This window comes from Diachasmimorpha longicaudata, chromosome 4, assembly GCF_034640455.1.
Source record: "Diachasmimorpha longicaudata isolate KC_UGA_2023 chromosome 4, iyDiaLong2, whole genome shotgun sequence".
NCBI classification, from domain to species: domain Eukaryota; kingdom Metazoa; phylum Arthropoda; class Insecta; order Hymenoptera; family Braconidae; genus Diachasmimorpha; species Diachasmimorpha longicaudata.
The window spans coordinates 10,487,036-10,507,982 of NC_087228.1; the positions used below are offsets into that span (position 1 = coordinate 10,487,036).

General features: G+C 39.4%; 1 protein-coding gene across 1 annotated transcript in view; it reads right to left on the minus strand.

Moving 5' to 3' along the window:
• Positions 1–333: 333 nt before the first annotated feature.
• The window catches only part of LOC135161437 (uncharacterized), a 103,488-nt gene continuing 82,874 nt past the window's right edge, over positions 334–20,947 (minus strand). The window contains exons 5-8 of the mRNA XM_064119000.1: positions 13,179–13,364; positions 4,589–4,748; positions 3,725–4,008; positions 334–3,643 (exon numbers count right to left, since the gene is read on the minus strand). Of these exons, the coding sequence (XP_063975070.1) occupies positions 3,119–3,643; positions 3,725–4,008; positions 4,589–4,748; positions 13,179–13,364 (1,155 nt within the window). The 3' untranslated portion in view covers positions 334–3,118. The remainder of the gene's footprint in view (positions 3,644–3,724; positions 4,009–4,588; positions 4,749–13,178; positions 13,365–20,947) is intronic.

Consider the following 20,947-nt stretch of genomic DNA (forward strand, 5'->3'; position numbering starts at 1 on the left):
TTAACACCATTTTATTCTCGTAATTACTCTCTTGCTGTTGAAAAACGATCGAGGCCGTAGGTATCTCATAACAAGCCCTCGGGACATAAACTTTCGGGAGGCGATAAAATTGTCGAGAAACGAGGTAGTCGTCAACTCAGAGTACGAGGTATTTTATAGAGAAGTATCTTATACGTTGCCAGGGCTATGTATCTAATAAAAAAATAATCGGGGACTAATTAAACCAATTCAATTTAAAATTTAAGGATTCAGCAAACATAAAAATCTCTGGGAGAAATATCCAGGAAGAATTTTTTTTAATGGGGAGCGATCTGGGAGTACACCGAGTTGATATTTTTGTTCATTAAATTTATTTATTCTTTCTTCATTCATTAACTTACATGATAAATTATAAATCGTTCCAGTCTATGGAATTGGTTAAATCTAGGTGTTAGAGTTACGTTGTATCGATAGATTTATTGAATAACGTGAATATATTACGGCTCGGTTACAGAATTTGAATTGCATCCTTTTCTTTTTATTCAATTAATTGTAATATTTATGGACAGCCATGGTCCAATTGCTGATGCCCATGTGTGCAGAGCATTTTTTATGAGGGCGTGCAAACAATTTGTTACTAATTTTGAATATTTAGGACAATTTTCCTTCATTTTGATTCGATTTTGTCATTTTTCTTTAGTGAATTTTTCATCAACAAGGCCTTAATTCACTTGTAAAGGTATTTATCACTCGTAAATATCGACTGCAATTGAAAATAATGAGTTTATTCTTTCACAAGACAGTACAATAAAAATTTGAAACACTGATTTTGCCAATTTAAATATTTAATAAGTTGGATAATATATACAGCTGTTTGCACTGATTTTATTGAATTCGTTGATGTATACATTCATTGATTTTATTGAAATCAATTTTCACCGGGTGCAGTGACCTTATTCTGCCCAACTTTAGCGTAGTGACTACCTGGGGTTGTCCACAAATACGAATCTACTTTGATTCGATTCATTTTGTCACGTATGAAAAGTTATTTCCAGGTCTAAGGTCACGACTTTGCTAGTCTACTGTCTTAAAACGATTTTACTGGTCGAAATTCATTTCTTTATGTTACTTCATTGGGAATTTTCTCAAGTGGAAAAAGATGAGAGATTGATAATGCAGTGATAATGAATTCCGCAGTGAAGTGGTGAAAATCAATGAGTCGATTTTTACATCTCGTTGAGTGACATTAGTTTGATGATGAGGGAATGATTTTACTTCGACATGTGCAATTAACAAAAATTTTCCACTCGACTTATAAATTTTATTACCCAACTATAAAATTAATTTATCAACATAGAAGAGAGAACGATTGACAATCTTCTCTATAAAATCTTCTATCCTATTTACTAACTTCTTGGCGAATGGATACTTGTTGGTGATTGAAATAAATCGGTAATTAATTAGTTCAATAAAAAAACTCTTTAATTTTTTATTTTTTAGTGGCATAAAGAGTCGAGTAAAGATTACAATAGTTGTGAGAGATAACATGACACATTCAATGATTTGTTGGCTTTTATATAAAATCTATTTCAATTGCATTATGTTTCAGCACTAATTACTTCTAATGATTACAATAATTTACCGTACAAGTAATGCCAATTGTCACCTAGCTTTTACAATCAATCGAGTGCAGCTAATGCGCTAAAGAAATTTACAGTATCATGTTGAATCTCAACGATGAAATTTGTTATCTAGCAACGAAAATGATCATTTTTCTAGTTATTGGGAATTTTCTATTCACTTCTAGGGATTTTTTTTATCACTATCTCACAGAAATGAAAATTAAAAGACTCGGTAAAGCCAAAGGGATAAATTCTCCTATGATATTTCGATGGGGGCCAAACATTGATAGTATCACACATACAATTGGATTATTAACAACGACAATCATTAGTTAACATACAACGTAAGCGTATAAAATTTGAATTTTTCATAACACAGTTATAACTCGAGAACAGAGATATAAATATTAAAATCGAGCTGCAAACATTCAATTTATCTATCATTACGTCATTCCGCAAAATGTCCGTGGAATTGGCACTGCATACCGCGACCCATGAGATCCATATTAAAAACTCTCTTTCCCGATGATTTTATCCTAGAAAATACGAAGTAGAGACCTCTCAACCCAACGAATGAAAAAAAAATCCTTCACAGTCGAGTACATTTTGAGTATCAAATAAGAATCTGGCTGAGGTAACTAATAATCTTGAAGCCTCATTGGTCCAGTCCTCATTAATTGATCACTTCACTCTTAATGTTTTTTTCACTGAGATACTGTACTCATTACACCCACAAGTGCATTGCCAATATCAACCCCAAGATCTCCAAGTCTCTTCATCATCTTCAACCTCTCCATTCAAACGAGAAAATTCTCCAGAATAATCACACCAAGTTCCAATGCACTCACAAAAGAGAAGCATAAAAGTTGAAATGAGCACTTCTCCTGTGCAAATATCGACCTCCAGTGTCTGTACAGACACTCGGTAGGGAAATTGAAAAGTTCCTCCCCTTCTTCAACTTCATCTGCAAACGGAAATAGGTACGATACAAATTCCTTTCCTCACCGAATCGACACGATCTTGTTCAGTTATTTTTTTTTATCCTCAGTCTCGAGTAAATGGAGAAATGATTCTGCAGTGAAGAAAAAAAAAATTGTACATTTTCTTATAGTGAAATTGTGTTTGGTGAATTTCAGTCCTCGTCATTGATTTATTCAGTCAAAATACGTAGATGCAGGAGAATTAATGCTACAGCCACGTAGCTCCGAGTTCGTTAGTCTCCAATTGTTCCTGCACATGTGTGTGTTACCCCTCTTTCCATTTAATTCTCACCGCAAAATGTCACTGGTTGGGATTCAGTAGTTTGAAGAGCCCAAAAACCGGTGACAAGAAAACCAGACGCTCATGGTCATCAGTGGTACATTGTCGGGGTAACAACGTCTACCTCAAGCCGAGTGCTTTTTCTAGATTTTGCCAATTTGTAAACCCTGACAGTTTCTCCATCTCATTGACATCCGAATGAGATCCCTCATTCTTTACCCTCTAATATTCATCTTTGTACTGTATCATTTTGAGGATTAACTCTCCTTCTCGTCAATAGGGCTCACGTCATTCTGTAGAATTTCAAATTTTGGACTCAAACCGGGCAAAATACTGGTTTTAATTTGACTGTAAATATCGATACCCTTTTTACGATCGATATCCAGGCTATCCTCGATGAGCCGAGGTGGGATACTACTAGTTCTCTTGTGGCATGGAACAAAGACACTGCCCTCCGGCTTTTGCTCACGTGACTTTGAGTTTCTGTGCTCCGGTGACAATGTACCATTACCCAGTTTCCTCTTGTTGTCGTGACAGTTTTCGTCTACTCCCTCATCCTTCAGAAGTGCTCCCGTTATCACTGGCTTGCTGGAATCCAACTTGTCGTAGTCGTTAATCAGACCCTTTCGCTCCATACCTTCCAACTTATTTGGGGTTGCACCGTTTACTTGGAGATTTGGATTCGATCTTACTGTGTCAGTTGAGTTGCTGGCGTCTGTTGAATCCTGATGTTCCAGGGATGAGCCTGAATCTAATGACGTATCAATGTTGTTGCGTTTATCCTGGAAAAATATCTATTAAAAACAGACCAAGATTTTTTTATTCTCAACTTAATGCCAGCAAAGGCCGTGGAAATTGCTTACGTAATCGGGTTCTTTGTCGAAGCTAGGAGCTTTGGTGTCGTTGAGCAATGTTTTCTCGGTGTCAGGTGATTTATCAAACTCCACCCACTTGCAGCCGTCAGGCTTACCCGGTGGAATGTCTGTCTGGTAGTTATTCCCATAGAGTGTGTGACCAAATTGCCCGGATTCGTACTCAACTTGGTTGCCATATCTGTATCCACGGTTCAGGGAGCCCTGACTGGAGATTGATAGGTCGGATTGCGAAAGCCCAGTATTCGTGCTGCCAAATAATTTTGTCCGGAATTCTGGAATAAAAAAAAAATTCAATTAATTAATATTGACTTCATTGTAAGTAATGGTTCGCTGCTCCATCCAGGTCGTCGGGAAATCGAGGTGACAGATTATGAAAAATAGTCAAAGTTTTGAGTAACCAAAGAAAATAGTGAAGAAAGTTCGACGGAGTTTGATATATTTAAGGATAACAGCTTTTCCGAATGTGGAGGAAAAATTCTCGAAAGAAAATTCAAGGAATTCTTGACTTCTAGGCCCATACGACATTGAAAAACATTGAAAATTTTGAAAAGTCATGCAATACCTTTTCTGAATTCTCAATCTCTTGAACATTGAATTTGCAGACAAAATGACCGCTACTCAGTGACATCTGAAAAAGCGACTCTAGTTTTACGCTGTTTATAATTTATATTCACTATATAAAAGTAAAAAGTCTAAAAGGGATGACAGCCAGATTTTTTTTAATCATCAAAAACCTAGAAGTTGGTCGGGACAGTGGGTGGAAAAATTAGCACTGCGGCAACTACATCATCAGGTCATGTAGGTAATTTTCTGTTTTATTACGGCCCCGAGTAAAATAAAACTCGTATTTACCCGAGGAATGGTCCTCGGGGATTTCCTCACGATGAACGAGCGCCTGTTGATCGGTGACCCCACTAGTAACATCATCAGTGGATCCAACATGTAGCTCCACCTCATCTCTTATATACTTGGGCTGTACCTCAACGACAAACGAGTTATCCTCCATCGTAACCTGCAACCACAAAGAATCCCCAGTGGTGACTTTAGCCTCTAGACAAACGATCCTCATCAAATGAGACTTAAAAGGAAGTTGCTGAGTATGAAATATAACTTTACAACTTCAGCATGTACTTCATTATGCTGCTTAGCTCTATCATGAAATTTAAGACAGTGCAGAGTCTCCCAGATGCCAAATTTCAGTTTCCCCTGTCAAACGTCTATCACTATTACACGAAGGACTATCAGCAGAGAGTAAAGCTCATAAACCCTCTAACGTCGTACTATCAAGTTTGCTTCTTATCGGTCTTAACCATCCGTAAGAAATTTACCCACCGCCCCCCTCCCCCCCCCCCAGCCTCTCCCGTCTCCACCTTGTAACGGGTTTGTGGGTTAAAGCTGAAGGTGGCCACAGCCCATGCGCGCTCCACCAGCTCATTCCTCGCTAACCAGGGTCTATCGCTCTTCTAGATGGCCTGCAGGGGTCATCCGAGATTCATCCACCGTTCAACCTCTCTCACACCCTGTATAGAGTGCACCATTGGAGCTATGGCGTGTACTAGTGGTACACTCTGCTTGACATCCAGGACATCGATCTACTCTCGTGACCCCGTTCTCCGGAAACTAGGGAAGGGCTGGGGTGACGGGGCAAATGGCTAACCAGCTGATACGTCGCTCATTTCCAGTCTCGCAGATCTTCTGAGATTCACGGAAACCACTGACACCTAGTTTACGCTAGTGTGGATTAATTGGATTAGGAAGGTCGAAGTAATTTCATGATTCGGAAGATCAGATCGAGGGTTAGCGAGAGTGCCGTGATCATTAGCGAGGATATCTTTTAATTCAGGGATAAAAATATATGATGGATTTTAATGAGGGTAAATGCAAGAATCAGAATCCCTTTCAGAGCCCGAGGGCCACTTCAACATTTATTTTCGCCTGGTTTTGAAATTATTCCACACATATTCAAATCATTTATCGCGTGTGGCATATCGCAGGAATTCGGTGAGAGGATTTTTTAATAAGGTATTTTTGAAACCAGAAAATTCTGGGATTTTCCCAAAATGTTCCCCTCTGACTAAAGTGAATGACGGGAAATAGGAAAGGTCTATATATCCTCGGTCAATGGTAATTCCCTGCAGTTAGCGTTGATCCATGTCACTGTTCCACCGCACCAGTAAATTAACCCGTCACTAGCATGAAAATACGATAATTAATTGAACTTTCAGTTGATGTTACTTTGATTACGTAACAAAAGCTCAAGTAAAACCTCGAGGGTATTCAGTCAAATGGCGTTTTACCACAATTGCGCGTGAACTTCTCGTTCAAGGGTTTGCTGTGGAGATAATGGTGAGCGGCATGACTGGTCAGAATTATGTGAGATTAAGTGACGCGTTATCACTATTGCGTTAACACACGTCAATTTCCCGTTTACTGGTGTAAAATCCCGATAATAAAGGGATACAGACCTTGAACTCCTGTGAAACGATGCGAAACGCGGATGCCTATGAGCTCGGCAATCGATTTTGAGTGGAATGTGCTTGGTCAACCGGGAAAAAAAGCGCATTTACCGTTATTCCAAGCTCAAAAAATAAACCGAAAAAGCTCAGCTTCTGATATTTTTACAGTGGCCTGTTCGATGACAATAACGTCTCTCCAATAAATTCAATTCTAAATAAAAAATCTCCATCGATAGGAGCAGAATGAATCAAATCAAATCGCTCAATCAAGCGGAAATCGATAGATGGAATTTATATGGTTACAAGAGTCCACCGATAAATGTAATACTCAGTGAAATAAGTATGGACAAAATTATTGGAAATTTCACTTCGGTAATATCATTGGGGAGATATCTCAATTACATATAAAATTAAATAATTTCAATTAGCCACAATTGTTAAGTATGACAATACCATTCCCGTACACCTGCCAATAAAATCAATATTAAATTTAATCTGTTTATGTATTCAGGGTTTCATTCATTATATGCGAGTTCACATTGACTATAATTCTCTCACAAATAGGAAGCGAATGTGCGTCCATTTTCTATGGCAATTTGCATCCACTTAGTCGGTCAGTAAACTGGTGACAGAGAATTACACACTCGGTAACACTGATCCTTCACTTATTGAAAGAAATACTCTCAATTTTGTGATTCGATCCTAGTTAATTATGGAGATTATTGAGGTCGTATTTCACTCCGTATTTGTTTCAGTCCCACCCCCTCGTTTTCTGATCTTCATCAATTTTTATCCTTCCCGTAGGGGGATGTGAAGTATTAATAGTGGGATAATTAAAGTTCATCTAAGTGAAATATAGCGAATAAAGAGAGTCCCGTGAATGTTCGCTGAAAAATTAATTCGACCAAGAGAATATTGGGGAATGGAACTGATGATTAAATAATGTCGAGGGGATATTCAGAGATGATTATTGTGTAGCTCGATCGAGTGATATTCTTCTTCAATTTTTCGGCCCTGTTGGCACTGGTCATGTAGCTGTTATCCATTTTTTATGGGACGTTGTAATTGTGTCGATGGTGGTATTTGAAACTGGAGACATTTTCGAAAAACGAGGAGAGAAAATCGAATAATGAATTTTAGTCGTTGAACTTTGGGTGAAAAACATTCTCGTAGAAACTTGACTAAATGTGTCAACCATTTCCATGTGCATCTAATTACAACCAGCATAATCAAAAGGATTCTCCTCAAGACTTGAGAGTTCTAGTGTCTTCGATCAGACACTCTCACCCCCTGAAGGACTTTCCACTGGTGGCAACTGAAACTTTGTTAACACGTTAGCGCAGTTTCATAATGAAAATCCTTTATCCCGCTGTCTTGCGTATATATATGTATATTATATATATATATATACATATATATATATATATATCGATTGTTGTTAGCTTGTAACCAACGTTGGGAGGCAAATTTAATCTGGTTTACTTCCTAACGAAGTTTCTCAAGTTGCTGTAATAAAGTTGACATCTTTGAACCTCTCCCTTCTTGGAACAAACTTCCACAATTTTCTTTACTCCTTTGATTGTTTAAACGTGAGCGTGACGACGATCCGTGAGTTTTATGAGGCTTTTTTTTCACCTTTCAAATGCACATCGTCGAGTTGCAAGATTACGAGGGCTTTTTATGGCACTGGTGGGGATCGTCGGAGATTATCGAAGCACGTTCCACGTCAGCAGGGAACCTACTCTTACTTCCCCGGGACTTCAGGGTGAGTTTGGAAGAAAAAAATTAAGGCATGAGGCACATGGGGGACTCGCAATGTATTGTTATACCGGTTTGCGTTTCGACTTTCCTAGCACGGAGGGAAAATCTACACAGGGGAATACAGGTACATTGTGCATTCCAGAATGTTGACGGTGAAGCACCTGAGAATAGAATTTGGGAGGTGACAGTTTGGGGGGAATGAAGATTATGGAGGATTTTTCATCGTTATTGTTGAGAGGGTGAACGAGGAGAGCACTCGGCTTTTTCCAATCATTTGAAGTAGTTGTGGGACAATTTTGTTATGTGGCAGTAACAGTTTATATGGATCCTGTGTGCCAAATACAAATACGAAAAAAAAATTTATTGTTTATTGTTTCAATGACGTGGAATTTGAAGTCCCAATTAATTGGAATCGATTCTATAATTGGCGATGATGAAATCAGATATTCCAACTGAGTGAAGCCAGGGATGGTCATTAAAATTCACCTGATCATTAAAATCCTGTGATCATTAAAATAATCACATATAATACCACAAGTGGTTCAAAATTATCGAATATTTCCCGATAGATTCGTTGCAAACAAATGAAGGAGTCAAGTTTTTCAGGCTAAAAAATCACGAGTGCGAAGCACGAGTGATTTTTCCTGAAAAACTTGACGACTTCATTTGTATGCAGGGAACCTAGAGGGAAATATTCTATAATTTTGAAGCTCGAGTGGTATTCAGGGGATTATTTTTCCTATCCAAATTTCGGCCAATAGAATTGTGCCATGACATGAAAAGAGGTTTATTTGGTTAAGTGTCGTTTGTTTACCAAAATATTCAAAAAATTATCGCATGTAATACCACAAGAGCTCCGAAATTATCGGATATTTCCCGATAGGTTCGTTGCAAACAAATGAACGTGTCAAGTTTTCCAGTTTAAAAATCACGAGCGCGAAGCGCGAGTGATTTTTCTGGAAAACTTGACGAGCTTATTTGTTTGCAGGGAACCTTGAGGGAAATATCAGATAATTTCGAAGTTCGAGTGGTATTCGGGGGATTATTTTTTGCATCCAAATCTTGGCCGATAGAATTGCACCATGAGACATAATTTTCAACGAATTGCCATTTAATCTGTCAGATACAATTGAGGGTTACTTCAACATTTGTTTTTTTTTATATATATCAACATGCAAAATTTCCAGTGTAATTTTCAAGAATATCCGCTGAAATACCGTGTTGACTATACAAAATAACGTCGAATGGTGCAATCCTATTGGCCAAGATTTGGATGGGAAAAATAATCGCTGATATTCGAGGTAGGCTATACAAAATATCAACAAATGGTGCAATTCTATTGGCTGAAATTTGGGTGGGAAAAATAATCGAAGTAATTACACGAATTCAGCTGAATTTTCCCCTCGCAATTTACCTCTACTCTACAGTTATTACCCCGTTCCCAAACAAAAACTTAACCTCTGAATGAATTCACCCAATATTAGAGACAGTAGAATCCCCCGCAGCATCTCACAATTCATCATAATTTAACAAAGAACGTCATCTGGAGATGCACGATAAACTCAAGTTATTATTCCAACTGTAAAGGAGATCATAAACAGACTCCGAAATATGTATTTATTGAATCGAGAGATACACCAGTCCCAGTGATATTCAGGTGGTAGAGGGGTGGCGAGCAAATAGGGTATCTTGGAACACTGCCAGATGAATATTATGCAAACGTGTTTCATGCAGTTTATACCTTTCACCCTGGGCTTTTCCTCGAGAGAATTTCGAAGATGTACCTCCTTTGCAAGTGGCTCCCGATGAGGTGACCTTTGACATTTACTCAAGTGTATTCACCAGTTTTTCATTCGTAAGAAATTCACCATTTGCCGAGAGCCCAGATGTAGAGAAGAGCAGACGCGTACGAAAAACATTTGAAATTCCTTCTGACGTTTAATACAACACAACAGCAATTTCCCTACTGTTACCGGGGCTGTGTAAGTCAGAAGTAGTTTCATCCAGAACTCCATGTCTGGAGTTAACTCTTGGTACATCCCTTCCAGAGGTGCCTTGGGAGCCTTGTAAAGAGGCTTCAAACTCTTCGTGGCCACGCCAACCACAATCGTGTCTCTATCCTACTCTCTGTCGCTTATAGTATCCAACGTATCCTCAATAGTTTCCAGACTCAACACAACCTGCGCAAATAACCGTGAATGCCTCCAACAAAAGTGGCTTGTGAAAGGAGTAGCCAAGTTTTCTTTGAATACCAAGCATCTCCTGAGGAATCACCAAATAACAGCGATCTTTTTCAGAAGCGTGACTTTTTCGTATAAAAATAGCGGAGGATCTTTTCCTACTCATGAGACTCTAAGTCAAGACGAATTCATTGAATAGTAGTCTTGTTTACGATTCAATGGTTGATTATTGTCAAACATTTATTGGGGAGTATTTTTACCAGCTGACCAAGTTGTTTCTACACGACCAAAGTAGACTTGGAACTTTAAGAAAAAAATTCTAGCGAAAGAAAAACAGAATGGCGTTAATTGGCTTCCAGTTATAAAGAAGCCAATTAACGCCGCCAGGGATGAAGTCATGGAAAGGCAGTTTACGAGCATCTGCACCTGAGGGCCGTACGAATAGGAGGTAAAATAATTCTCGTCCTATCGTAAGCTCACGGAAAGGGAGTAATCCTTTTTTTTATTACACGTGAAAAGGAACGCAGAAAAGAGGTAGTGCTCAACGGAGACTTGGGGTCCTTTGGGGATGTGGATTCTGTCACAGTTGACAGACCTGAGCTGGGGGAAATTAAGCACGACAAAGTGATGTCGCTAAGTGGATGGGTGACCGCTGGACAGTTTGAAAAAAATTCGGGACCATGAGGTAGGAGAATATAGTACATTTTCAATCTGGGTAATTTAATGTTCACATCAATTGGTTGCACTGTAGTTTATGAACATTTTTATGGTCTATATCACTCAAAAATGCGAAAAGTAGGTTACTGCGTGACTATTAAACGAGTTAAAGTGCAAATTTACAACATAAATTCTGATAAACTCGCGAACATTCGCGAATGCGTTTGCCCGAATTTTTCTGATGCGTAAAAAGGGATTTAATATCCATGAAAGTCATGAGTATTGTAGTCAATTAAATTTTTAATCTGTGGACATAGACGAAGAAAGGAATTGTTGAATAGTCAACGCGCAAAATGTGGTAATATGCAGCGACCAAATACGAAGAAGTATGAATATAAGTTTACTTTACAGTTTAAGTTTTCTCATTGTATCTACATTGTGACGAGAATATATTCACAATTCACATTCTGTGACAGTTACACATGCTCTATAGTAGTCACAGATGTCTTGTCTGTTGGAAAAGTTGAATATGAAAGGCAGCTTTTGGGAATCAAGAAAATCCCGTGAGAGTAAGTCTTCTCTCAGTTTCAGATTGTATAACTCATGGTAGAGGAGACTTAATTTCTCACCATCACTATGTATTCAAATGATGTATCTATGCCAACAGTATATACTTTGACAAGTTCAGAAATTCCCAGATTCGTTTTTACTGTACAAGAACAAACAAATTGCCGCAAATTAATACCACCAAACTATTTCGCATCTTCTCAATAAGCTCCGGAGCTTTTCACTAATACGACAACCGAGTGAACGATTCCCTGATATTGTTGATAAAATGAAAATTCGATACACAAGCCAACCAAACTTCGTTACCAAAGCGACCCTTTCAAAAACTTCATTCAATCAACTGAGGAATTGTTATTCCGGATAACGTCCTCCCTTCAGCCACAGAATCATCTCTACAATCGATAAATGTTCACCGAGCTCGCTAATCCAATCAAAAAGCTCCCAAATCTGTTTACGAATCCCCCAAACGATTATCGAGAAACCAAAACGATCAAACACACCGCAGATACCATCAAAGCTTCATACCATGCCCGTTGCGACTCCACGCCCTTACGTTGTTCCTCGATAGTTTAGCTATTCTGTCGTCGACGAGAGAGAGACAGAGAGACTCACGGAACTTCCGGGAGATCACCAGCTACAGATGAGCTCTCAATATACTTGACTTCCTCTTCTCTCTCTTCACTCCACCATTTTCAACATTGCCAGCTGCATGAGTGGGAAGATAGGCGGAGATGGAGAATTACCTAGTAACCTTCTCAATGGCAAAGAAAACGAGTTCTGGAAGAGTTCGATAATTGGAACTTGCCCTTCTTCTTGCACTATCAAAAGGAAAACGACTGGCGAACTGGAGCAGCTCCATTCAAAAAGATATACCCGGGCTTTTCGATGAAATTTAATTTGATTTTCAAAAGTTCTACGTGAGTCTTTAGCATTAAAATACCCTCCCCCCAGTCCTTGTTCTCAACTTCAATTCTCGGCTGAATGCATCGTACTAATGTAAAAATAAGTCTTGACAAAGCCCAAAAAATACACCTGTTGCATTGATACCATCAGACGATTGTACTTTGCAAATCGTAAAACACGAGTATTCATGCTGTCAAGTGTTTCTCGGATTACGGCCACTCACGTTTTATTTTACTTTAGTTGACGATTAAATGGACTACGATCATTAACCGTAACCCGAGAGGAAACTCTCGATCCTGATATATATATCGTATTCTCATTTGTTCGCGACGTGTCGTTTGTTTTCATGGCTATTGAGTGTAAAACTGCGATTGAGTCATTATTCTCTTTCGTGTTGTTTATCACTCAAGTTTATGAGCTCTAGACACGCGGTTAATTGGATAATTATCAAGGAAAAGGAGGAAATGCTTGATTTGCACCAGCTGTGATTCTAGGTTACTGGTGCTCAATACTATTTTTTTTATTGCACGGAAAGACAGGAAGGAGCTGAAAAATTTTTCAATTATTTACGATTTTACCGTGCAGTGCAAATGTGCAGTGCAAACCCCCACTCGCAATCCAGATAATAATTTTGTTTCTCTCTTTAATTCGTTCATTTCGCTGTTCAATACATTGATTCTACCCCAGCTATTTCCCGGCATTTTATCACCTCTCACGTACCTGGAACTTTTTCCCAAGTAAAATTTATACAATTCCCCATTCGTCATTCTATTTTCACCAATTTCTTTACGCCACAAAGTTTTTTTCTAGTCGAGCCCCGGGCGCACCCGTTCACCTCTCCAACTTTATTTTTTTCTCTCCCTCCATTTTCTCTCCCCTTTCACCCCTTCATCTTCTGCACACTTTTGATATACTCACAGCTCGTTCCTCAGTCTCGACAATGAGGTGGTTATTCTTGAGTGTGAGAGTGATAATGTTGCCGTTGCCGTTTTTGCTTGTGTGGTTACCAGGCGAAGCGTACTCATGGTTACTCGCTGCCAGTGCCACTTCATCCATTACTTCCGTTTCACAGATATACCTCGGTCCGTCAAGTTCATTCACAAGCTGAAAATCACAGGAACATTCAATTTTAAATTCAATGGGGCAGTTAACAAGATATTTTGCGAGATATGGTATTGTGCAGATTTTCCAAGGTATGGGGACGTTGGTGGGTATAAAGGGCACTTGAGGGGGATAAATTCTCATGTGGAAGAGACCACATGATGACAGAGCAGACGTGCTTTACGGGCATTTTCATCTCTACTCGATTTTACGTAAAATCGTAGAATTGCCATGGGTCTTTGCCTATACAGACGTGTAACTAAAAATGCCCACCCTCACTGTAATAACGGTACGGGGGTTAGGGTGGATGGGGGATGGCGTTCGTGCCTCGCTGAGTGGACTGAGTGTTTCATCAATTTAACTAATCGCTGGTTGAGTGCTAGTGGAAAGTCCATCGCTACGGAACAAAGTTTTAATTCAATTTACTCTTTCAATCCCGATGATTTCCAGTGATTGGCTCGACTTCAATTTTTCGACATCGAAATTACAGACGTATCAAGAGCCCACGCTGCTCCACATTCACCCTACCTCCTGGTTTATGGAAATTCCGGAGAGGGGAACAGGGAGATGGAGAAAATTATGAAAGAGAAAATGTTGACGTGAATAATAATGATCCTATCCCAAAATGCTTTTCTCCGATGGAACGAATACTGAATAACTGATGTTTCCACACAGTCTGGTACATGGGGATCGGCTGAATTGGATACTCAAATTTGGAATGGTACATCCCAGGGTATCATCATGCTCTTCAACATTTTCCAAGCGTACACACAACATTCATTGTTCCTTTCTGCTTCACCCCCTGTCAACGATTGTGGTTAACCCACGAATCGGTGGAACAATTCCCAAATCATTAGTCGTTGGTGCTGTGAAAATAGCACCCACATGTGATAGCTCTAATCAGGAAGTTGTATACAGTTCAGCTTTCAAATATTTTCGAGGGGAAATTATTTTTAAAGCATCAAAATTGTTAATTCAGGGGGTATTAGAGAATTTATACATTCTAGTATTATATCTAACTTCCCACGATGACGCATCTTATCGTCATCAATCAACTCCTTCATCGGTAAACACGAGTTTTATTTACTACTGACACTCCACCAGCATGGAGATATATATCCACTAAACATCAAATATTGATTCTGTCGAAATCCGAAGGAAAAGGAAGATGAAAGTACTTTTACTTTCATGATAAAACGGAGTGCAATGTGCGATAAAGTTGAGTGTCTATCGTTGGGATAAACTCCGTTATTTTTCGAGGAAAATATACCTCGTACACCCGTGTGGGCAGGAAGTGCAATATGATGGGTGGGTAAATGATGCATGAGTACCGAAAGAGGGGGAGAGGGGGGGGGGAGATCAATAACACAGCATGACGGATTGTGTAAACCAGTGTTTAATATATTTAAAGTTGAATTTTTTAAACAGTTCTTCGAGAAAATTTTCAAGTTCTAAACATCCATCAGTCACTTTCGCTCGTACCGTAAAGTGAACTCACGGGTTCGTTTCAGGCGAGATATACCATTATGGAAAATAAGAAAAAAAGACTCCCCTCTACATTCGAATACAAATATCATCTAAATTAAAGACAACTTTGTTTCGTATAAAAAAAAATTACGGATTAAAAGACAGGAGAGCAAGCGAAGCGAGAAATGTGAGAAACTGGTACCTCCACGATCCTATTCATTTACTCCTGTTATTCAATTATTTATTTTACTCCATTTTATATCACCAATAAACTGCCACTCGATGTTTTCATCATGCCACCAGTGAAGAGAAATATTTTCACGACTTTTTTTTTTATCCCTCCTCTCCTTTTCTGATGGCACATTATAAGAGGCGTTGTGAGCATATACGCCAATATACGGTACTCTCGCATCCGTCGACGTCTTCGTCGCTGTCGTTACCCCAGTGGGTAGTCTAGCGGAAGTAGACATTCACAAAGGAGTGCACCCCCTCTCTCTTGCCCCTACCGGCCCCCCGGCGCCTCGCTCTTCCCCTTATTCTCGGGTCTGGACGGCACAAACCCCTGTATATACAACTTGCAGCGCTCATAACGCCGTTGTCAGTCGTCAGTGACAACAGAGACAGGAGAATCACGGGTCGGGAAATTTCAGATGGTACAGGGAATTGCTTCCCGGTCGGATATAATGATTCGCGAATACAAGCGGAGAAGACAATCAGAGCGACGTGAAATAACATTCGAGAGAACGACTTGACCGTGTGCCAAGAGCTCAGATTAAAAGTCATTTGCTTTACTTAGAGGGAGATTACTTCTCCCAATACCGGAGGGTGGCATTGATGTGCCATTTCATGACAGGCGATACTCCCTCCTCGGTATTGAACTGTTAATTTATTCTGTCCTGACTCTGGTCAATCAGAGGACAGCCTTCGGTGACGCGAGGCAATTTTTTTTTTGCAATGGAGATGTTTGAAAATGCCGGGTAATTTCGAAACAGCTGTGATATTACTGGTGAATATTTCACCTCCTCCTACCTTTGCCATTCTGAATACCTCTCAGCCGTTAAAATTCATAAGATCTTTCCTTGAAGTTTTCCAGTACCATGGGGATAAGTTTTCGCAGTAAAATCTTTAGTTTTCGGAAAATTCTGCAGAGAAAAAAAGAGAAGAGTAATGAGTGCAATAGTTGGAGAAGTCTCCGAATAATATATTTCGATACAAGTGCAGAAAAGTAGTTTTCAACGCGTAAAAAATAAGTTGCTTCTACAACGCGATATACAAACATTTTTTTACTCTCGAACTGAATTAAAAAATATGAAACTGCCATTTCCCGTTAGGTGGGATTGTACACGTATCCTCGTAGTCCCCGAATAAAAGAATAAGCAAAAAATCTATCTGTTCACGTTTTCCCCTGAGCCCCAGACGAAAAATATTCGAAGCTGTGGCATTTCCACGCTTTCCAATATTAATTATTCACACCTCACCTCATATTTTCATTCGACTCGATAATAAATAAACTGTAAGTTTCTAGGAGTATTTCACACACTGAAAATTCTCCACCGATGTTGCAATAACGTAAAAAGCAAATGAAAATTATCAGTAACGAATATTTATTTATTTTTTACGTTCATCGTTTCATACGCGATATTCTCATTGTTTTTATTTCACCTGTTTCCCGGATTTCTCTACATCGAAGCCCTCGTGTATCATCGTGTCTCCCTATTTCATTTATTGATCTGACTTTTTGCCGTACTGACTCTTCTCTCTGTACTTAGTTTTTTCACTAGTCTTGCCTCCTATCCAGACGTATCCAGGGCCAGCGAGGCGTACATTCCTCGCGAGTTATCCGGACAATTTTCTTCAGTTTTTCTTTCTTTTGTTGCTCTTTCTGTATTTCTCTTTTGTTAGTTTCTGTCGACTGGGAGACGATGGCTGAAGTATAACGGGGTTGGAGGGAGTGTGCGTTATTACGACGGAGAGGGAGTACAAAAACGCTAGTCTTTCATTTTTGTGATTGCGACAATTAATCTCAGGTTTATTTTTATTTCTACCTCACATTTTTTTTGATAATAAGTTATTCATGGATCTGAGGCGTGAGATACTCCTGGGTCTCTCGACGTCCTGAATGACCGATTCGCATAGTGACGCAATCTCTAAGAATATACCACACTTGGTTTTTGAGGTCAATGACCTGCAGTAATTTTGATTTCTTCGTTGAATTTTTTTTTTCACCAGTTAGATTTGTACTTGTCGTCGGCTCATTAATCGTAATCTTTGTGGCGGCAAAACTGGAATTTGAAATGAGATATTTATGATCGCGATGGCTGAATGAAAATCAACGGTGAATTCTTGGGCTATTAATATCCATTAATACACGCTGAGAATAATTTTAATGAAAATGCGATACAACAAATGGGACAAGTTATCTGACGGTGAATTTTCCACCCGGATATAACAGTCATTATCACTGAGTGGAGTGTATGTGTATGGGTTGATGGTCTCAGCAGCACGTGATGTCATAATTTTACCCTGTCGAGCTGTCAAAACACATAGAGCCCCGTTTCACTCGTTCAGGGGCTCCAACAAACTCCCCAATATTGGGGATCGATCGATACGCCGGGAATTTTCATTAATGGTTCATCAGTAACGTCGGGGCACCACTCACAAATACTAGGGAGTGAGGAAATATAGGGAAAACTACGGGAGAGAAAAGCTGCTAGACGGTGGTAATTATAAATCAATTTTCCGAGCAACGGAGTGGAATAATATCGACAGATAGGGAATTTTCCAATCTGTGAAAAATTGTGGATGAAAAGTGATATTGAATTATTACATTTTATGGTATTAGTTTATTCCTCTGCCACCGGGAGATAATTGGATCGATCAAACTACAATTGTTTATCAATTCTATGAGTATCTCAGACAACTTGAGACTTCATCATTTGGCCTAACATCAGCATCCAAAAAATTATAGCTGAGGCATCGACTGCTCTATCTCTTTCTTATCAAAGTCACCTCGTTATACCCATATAGAGAGTAGCGACAGTGAGAAGAGATGGGGCATAGAAGCGGTGGCTCTGAACGAACTGAAGTTCGTGAGCTTCGTGGTGATCACGTTCCACTCTAATTACCTTCTGCACGCCCTCTCAGCCACGTCGTGGCAACCTCTCCCACTCCCTCGAGGATTAATGGCGATTACTTGTTTCATTTCGTGCTAACTCAACCCCCAACCCCCTCACACCCTCACTGCTCTTCGCCCCCTCATCTCTTGTTCTGTCCCAGTGGCCAGGTGTTGAAGCTTCCTCTAATGCCGGCCAAAAAGTTCCGGATACTGCTGCACGCAGCTGACATTGCCGGCATTTGCAATTTGATTAATTGAGAAATTCATGTTCGAGTTTATGAATGAGGTGTCTAGTTTCCCGGGATTTCACTCTCTAAATTTCTAATTTAAACTGCATAAATTTAAACAGTTTCGAATCAGTGATTCACAATTTATCCGAAAAAAGAACCTGAAAGACACTCTATTCGTCATCTCCGGTAAAAGGGAATTCCCCTTCGAGTTTCAAATAAGATAATCACATCGCGGTTACTCGAGAACGATAGTGAGAGTGGTAGAAACTCGGTAGACGATGCGTTAGACGTTAGACATTAGTAGCAAGTCTAGACAGCGGTCAGACTAGTCTCAAGGTTAACCGGTATTTCTACTAGAACTGTTGGTAACATGGAGAATGTTGAACCTTCCACAGTAGTTTGTCAAGCCAGTCACGAATGAATTAGAGACTGGCATAGACACACGCTCAACTCTTTACCTTCATTTGGCCAGAAAAGGATAGCCCGGTCCGGTGGGCTCTCTCGTCTGGAACTAACGGTGCAATGTTATTCTCACTGAGGAGCGAAGGTTTTTTCAGCCTTTCTCATCAGCATTGTAACAATCTCGGGTTCTAGTGTTTCTTTAACAGCTTAATAATGAGTCTCGTATTACCGTAATTTCTGGGGATGTATTAAACTTTGCTGTGCAGATGGATAAATGATGATAACGGGTCTGATTCCTTCAAAGTCTTTTCTCTCATTGTTTTCGTAATCCCTGAAGTAAATAAAATAAAATGATACACGAAACGATCGTCCAATTGTAAGTGGAATTATTTACAACTGTACAGCAAATGCAGAAAAAGGTGAATAAAAAAAAATCAGATTAGCCGATGGGAAAATATCGGCGAATGGAGGTTTTCAGTGTTGAGGGCAACGATTACAAGTCGTTCATCAAAATCCTACACCGGGTAAAAACAATCCGGGAATCGTTTTAATCCTACCATGCTGTAAGCTACATGGAAAATACGTTCGCAGATTGTGCCCCGTTGCGTGAATTTTTTTTTTCCACTGGATTGTTCGTAAAAATGAAAAATGTGTTGGAATGCCTTTTTTGACCTATAATCAAAGTATGGCCGCGCACAATACGAGACACGAGTGGCAAAGGCTACTGACCCTGACCCAAGGGGCGTTGATCTTGCCTTTGGTCGGCACACGGAACCCACCTCGTGGCTTTCTCTGATAAAGGCTTTGAACGGTGACTGCGAGTGTTGGAATTTCTTTTTGAGGGATATTTATCCGAGGATAAACGCGATTGAAAAAAATATATGCATTTTATGGACATCACATGGTCAGACAATTTCTTAGAAAATTTCAAGTAAAACTCAATCATCCGGAAAACCCAATCGTCCAGAATTTCCAATCCGACTGAAAAATTTCAGAAACGCTTTGATAATGAATTAAATTATAATCACTTACTGGATTTGTGTTCCTCTTACGGGTGAATCAAAGCTCATGATAGTTGAAAGGATTTTAAAATAATGCGAGCTCTCAATGAATCGTTGAAATTCAGTGAGTAATTCAAATATCAGTACTCATAAACAGCGCAGAAATTGCCCGATGGCTATTGAATGTGCCAAATGAAGTTTAAATTGAATTCCGGCAATGATTAAACCAAAAACGTGCATGTTACCCCTGCTCAATGCGAATCCGTTCAATAGCCGAATAATTATTCGATTCTTTGCAATGGAATAATTAATTATTTCTGAGCAGCGTAATTCACCTGTAGACTCCGAGTGTGCATTTCTATATAAGAATAATTTTATGACAGTATCCATGATATAATTGCCTGTTTAATGGATGTGAGCCAGGAATATTGAATAAAATACACATCTGATGAAAACTCAATTGTACACAATGGCAATAAAATTTATACGAAAAGTTGAGAGGGGGTACTTTAGAGTTTCGATACGTGCAGCCAGCGTCTTCTGCACTCCACCAAGGGGTATGTATGCCGCGGGAAACGAGAGATTGAATGAGCTAATGATTTGTTGGCAAAGTTAAGAAGTTCCCAGAGGGAGTGAACAGCAAGACAGGGCCTGAGAGAGAGAGAGAGAGAGAGAGGACAGTAGTAAGGCAGTTCAATTCCGTGGTCGATCCCAAAGCACACTTGCCACTAATCCTCAAGTGCTCTCCACCGCGAATACCTCCTACTCCTCGGTCCCTGTTCTATCCACAGCTTCAGCTTTTAAAGAAAAGTTTACCAGGCAACAGACGTGGTGACAATTCGTGAGCTTGGCAAACCAAGATCTGAGACGGATTTACGATTCCATCCAGAACTGAGAAGGAAAACGAGTACGAGCGAGTTTTTGGAAAGAGGGTTTGGGATTTTATACAATACACACTGTTCGGATTCTCCACGATTCGAAGAACGAGAAAAATTGTGGATTTATCTTTCGAGTACTTGGGAGGAGTGGTCGGCTGGATAGATCCGGGGAGAAATCGATATCATTTTTTTTTTGTATTATCGTGTGGATGGGGATAAACAATTTGTCGATAATTTTATTGCTGATGCCGGAGGGTGAGAACGACGGGAAATGAAATGAAGTATTTGATCGCGGGGGTTTTGCAAAATTGACATTAATAAATAGGTGGTTTAAGAGGGGTTTGGCGAATGATATGATTGCGTTTGTAGCGATAAAGGATGAAAAACATCGATGATAATTATTCAATCTTCTATGAATATTAAAAAATAATAATTTCCTGGCGTTCTAAATTTAACGTTTGATGGGAGAAATAAATAAACCATAATTTATGAA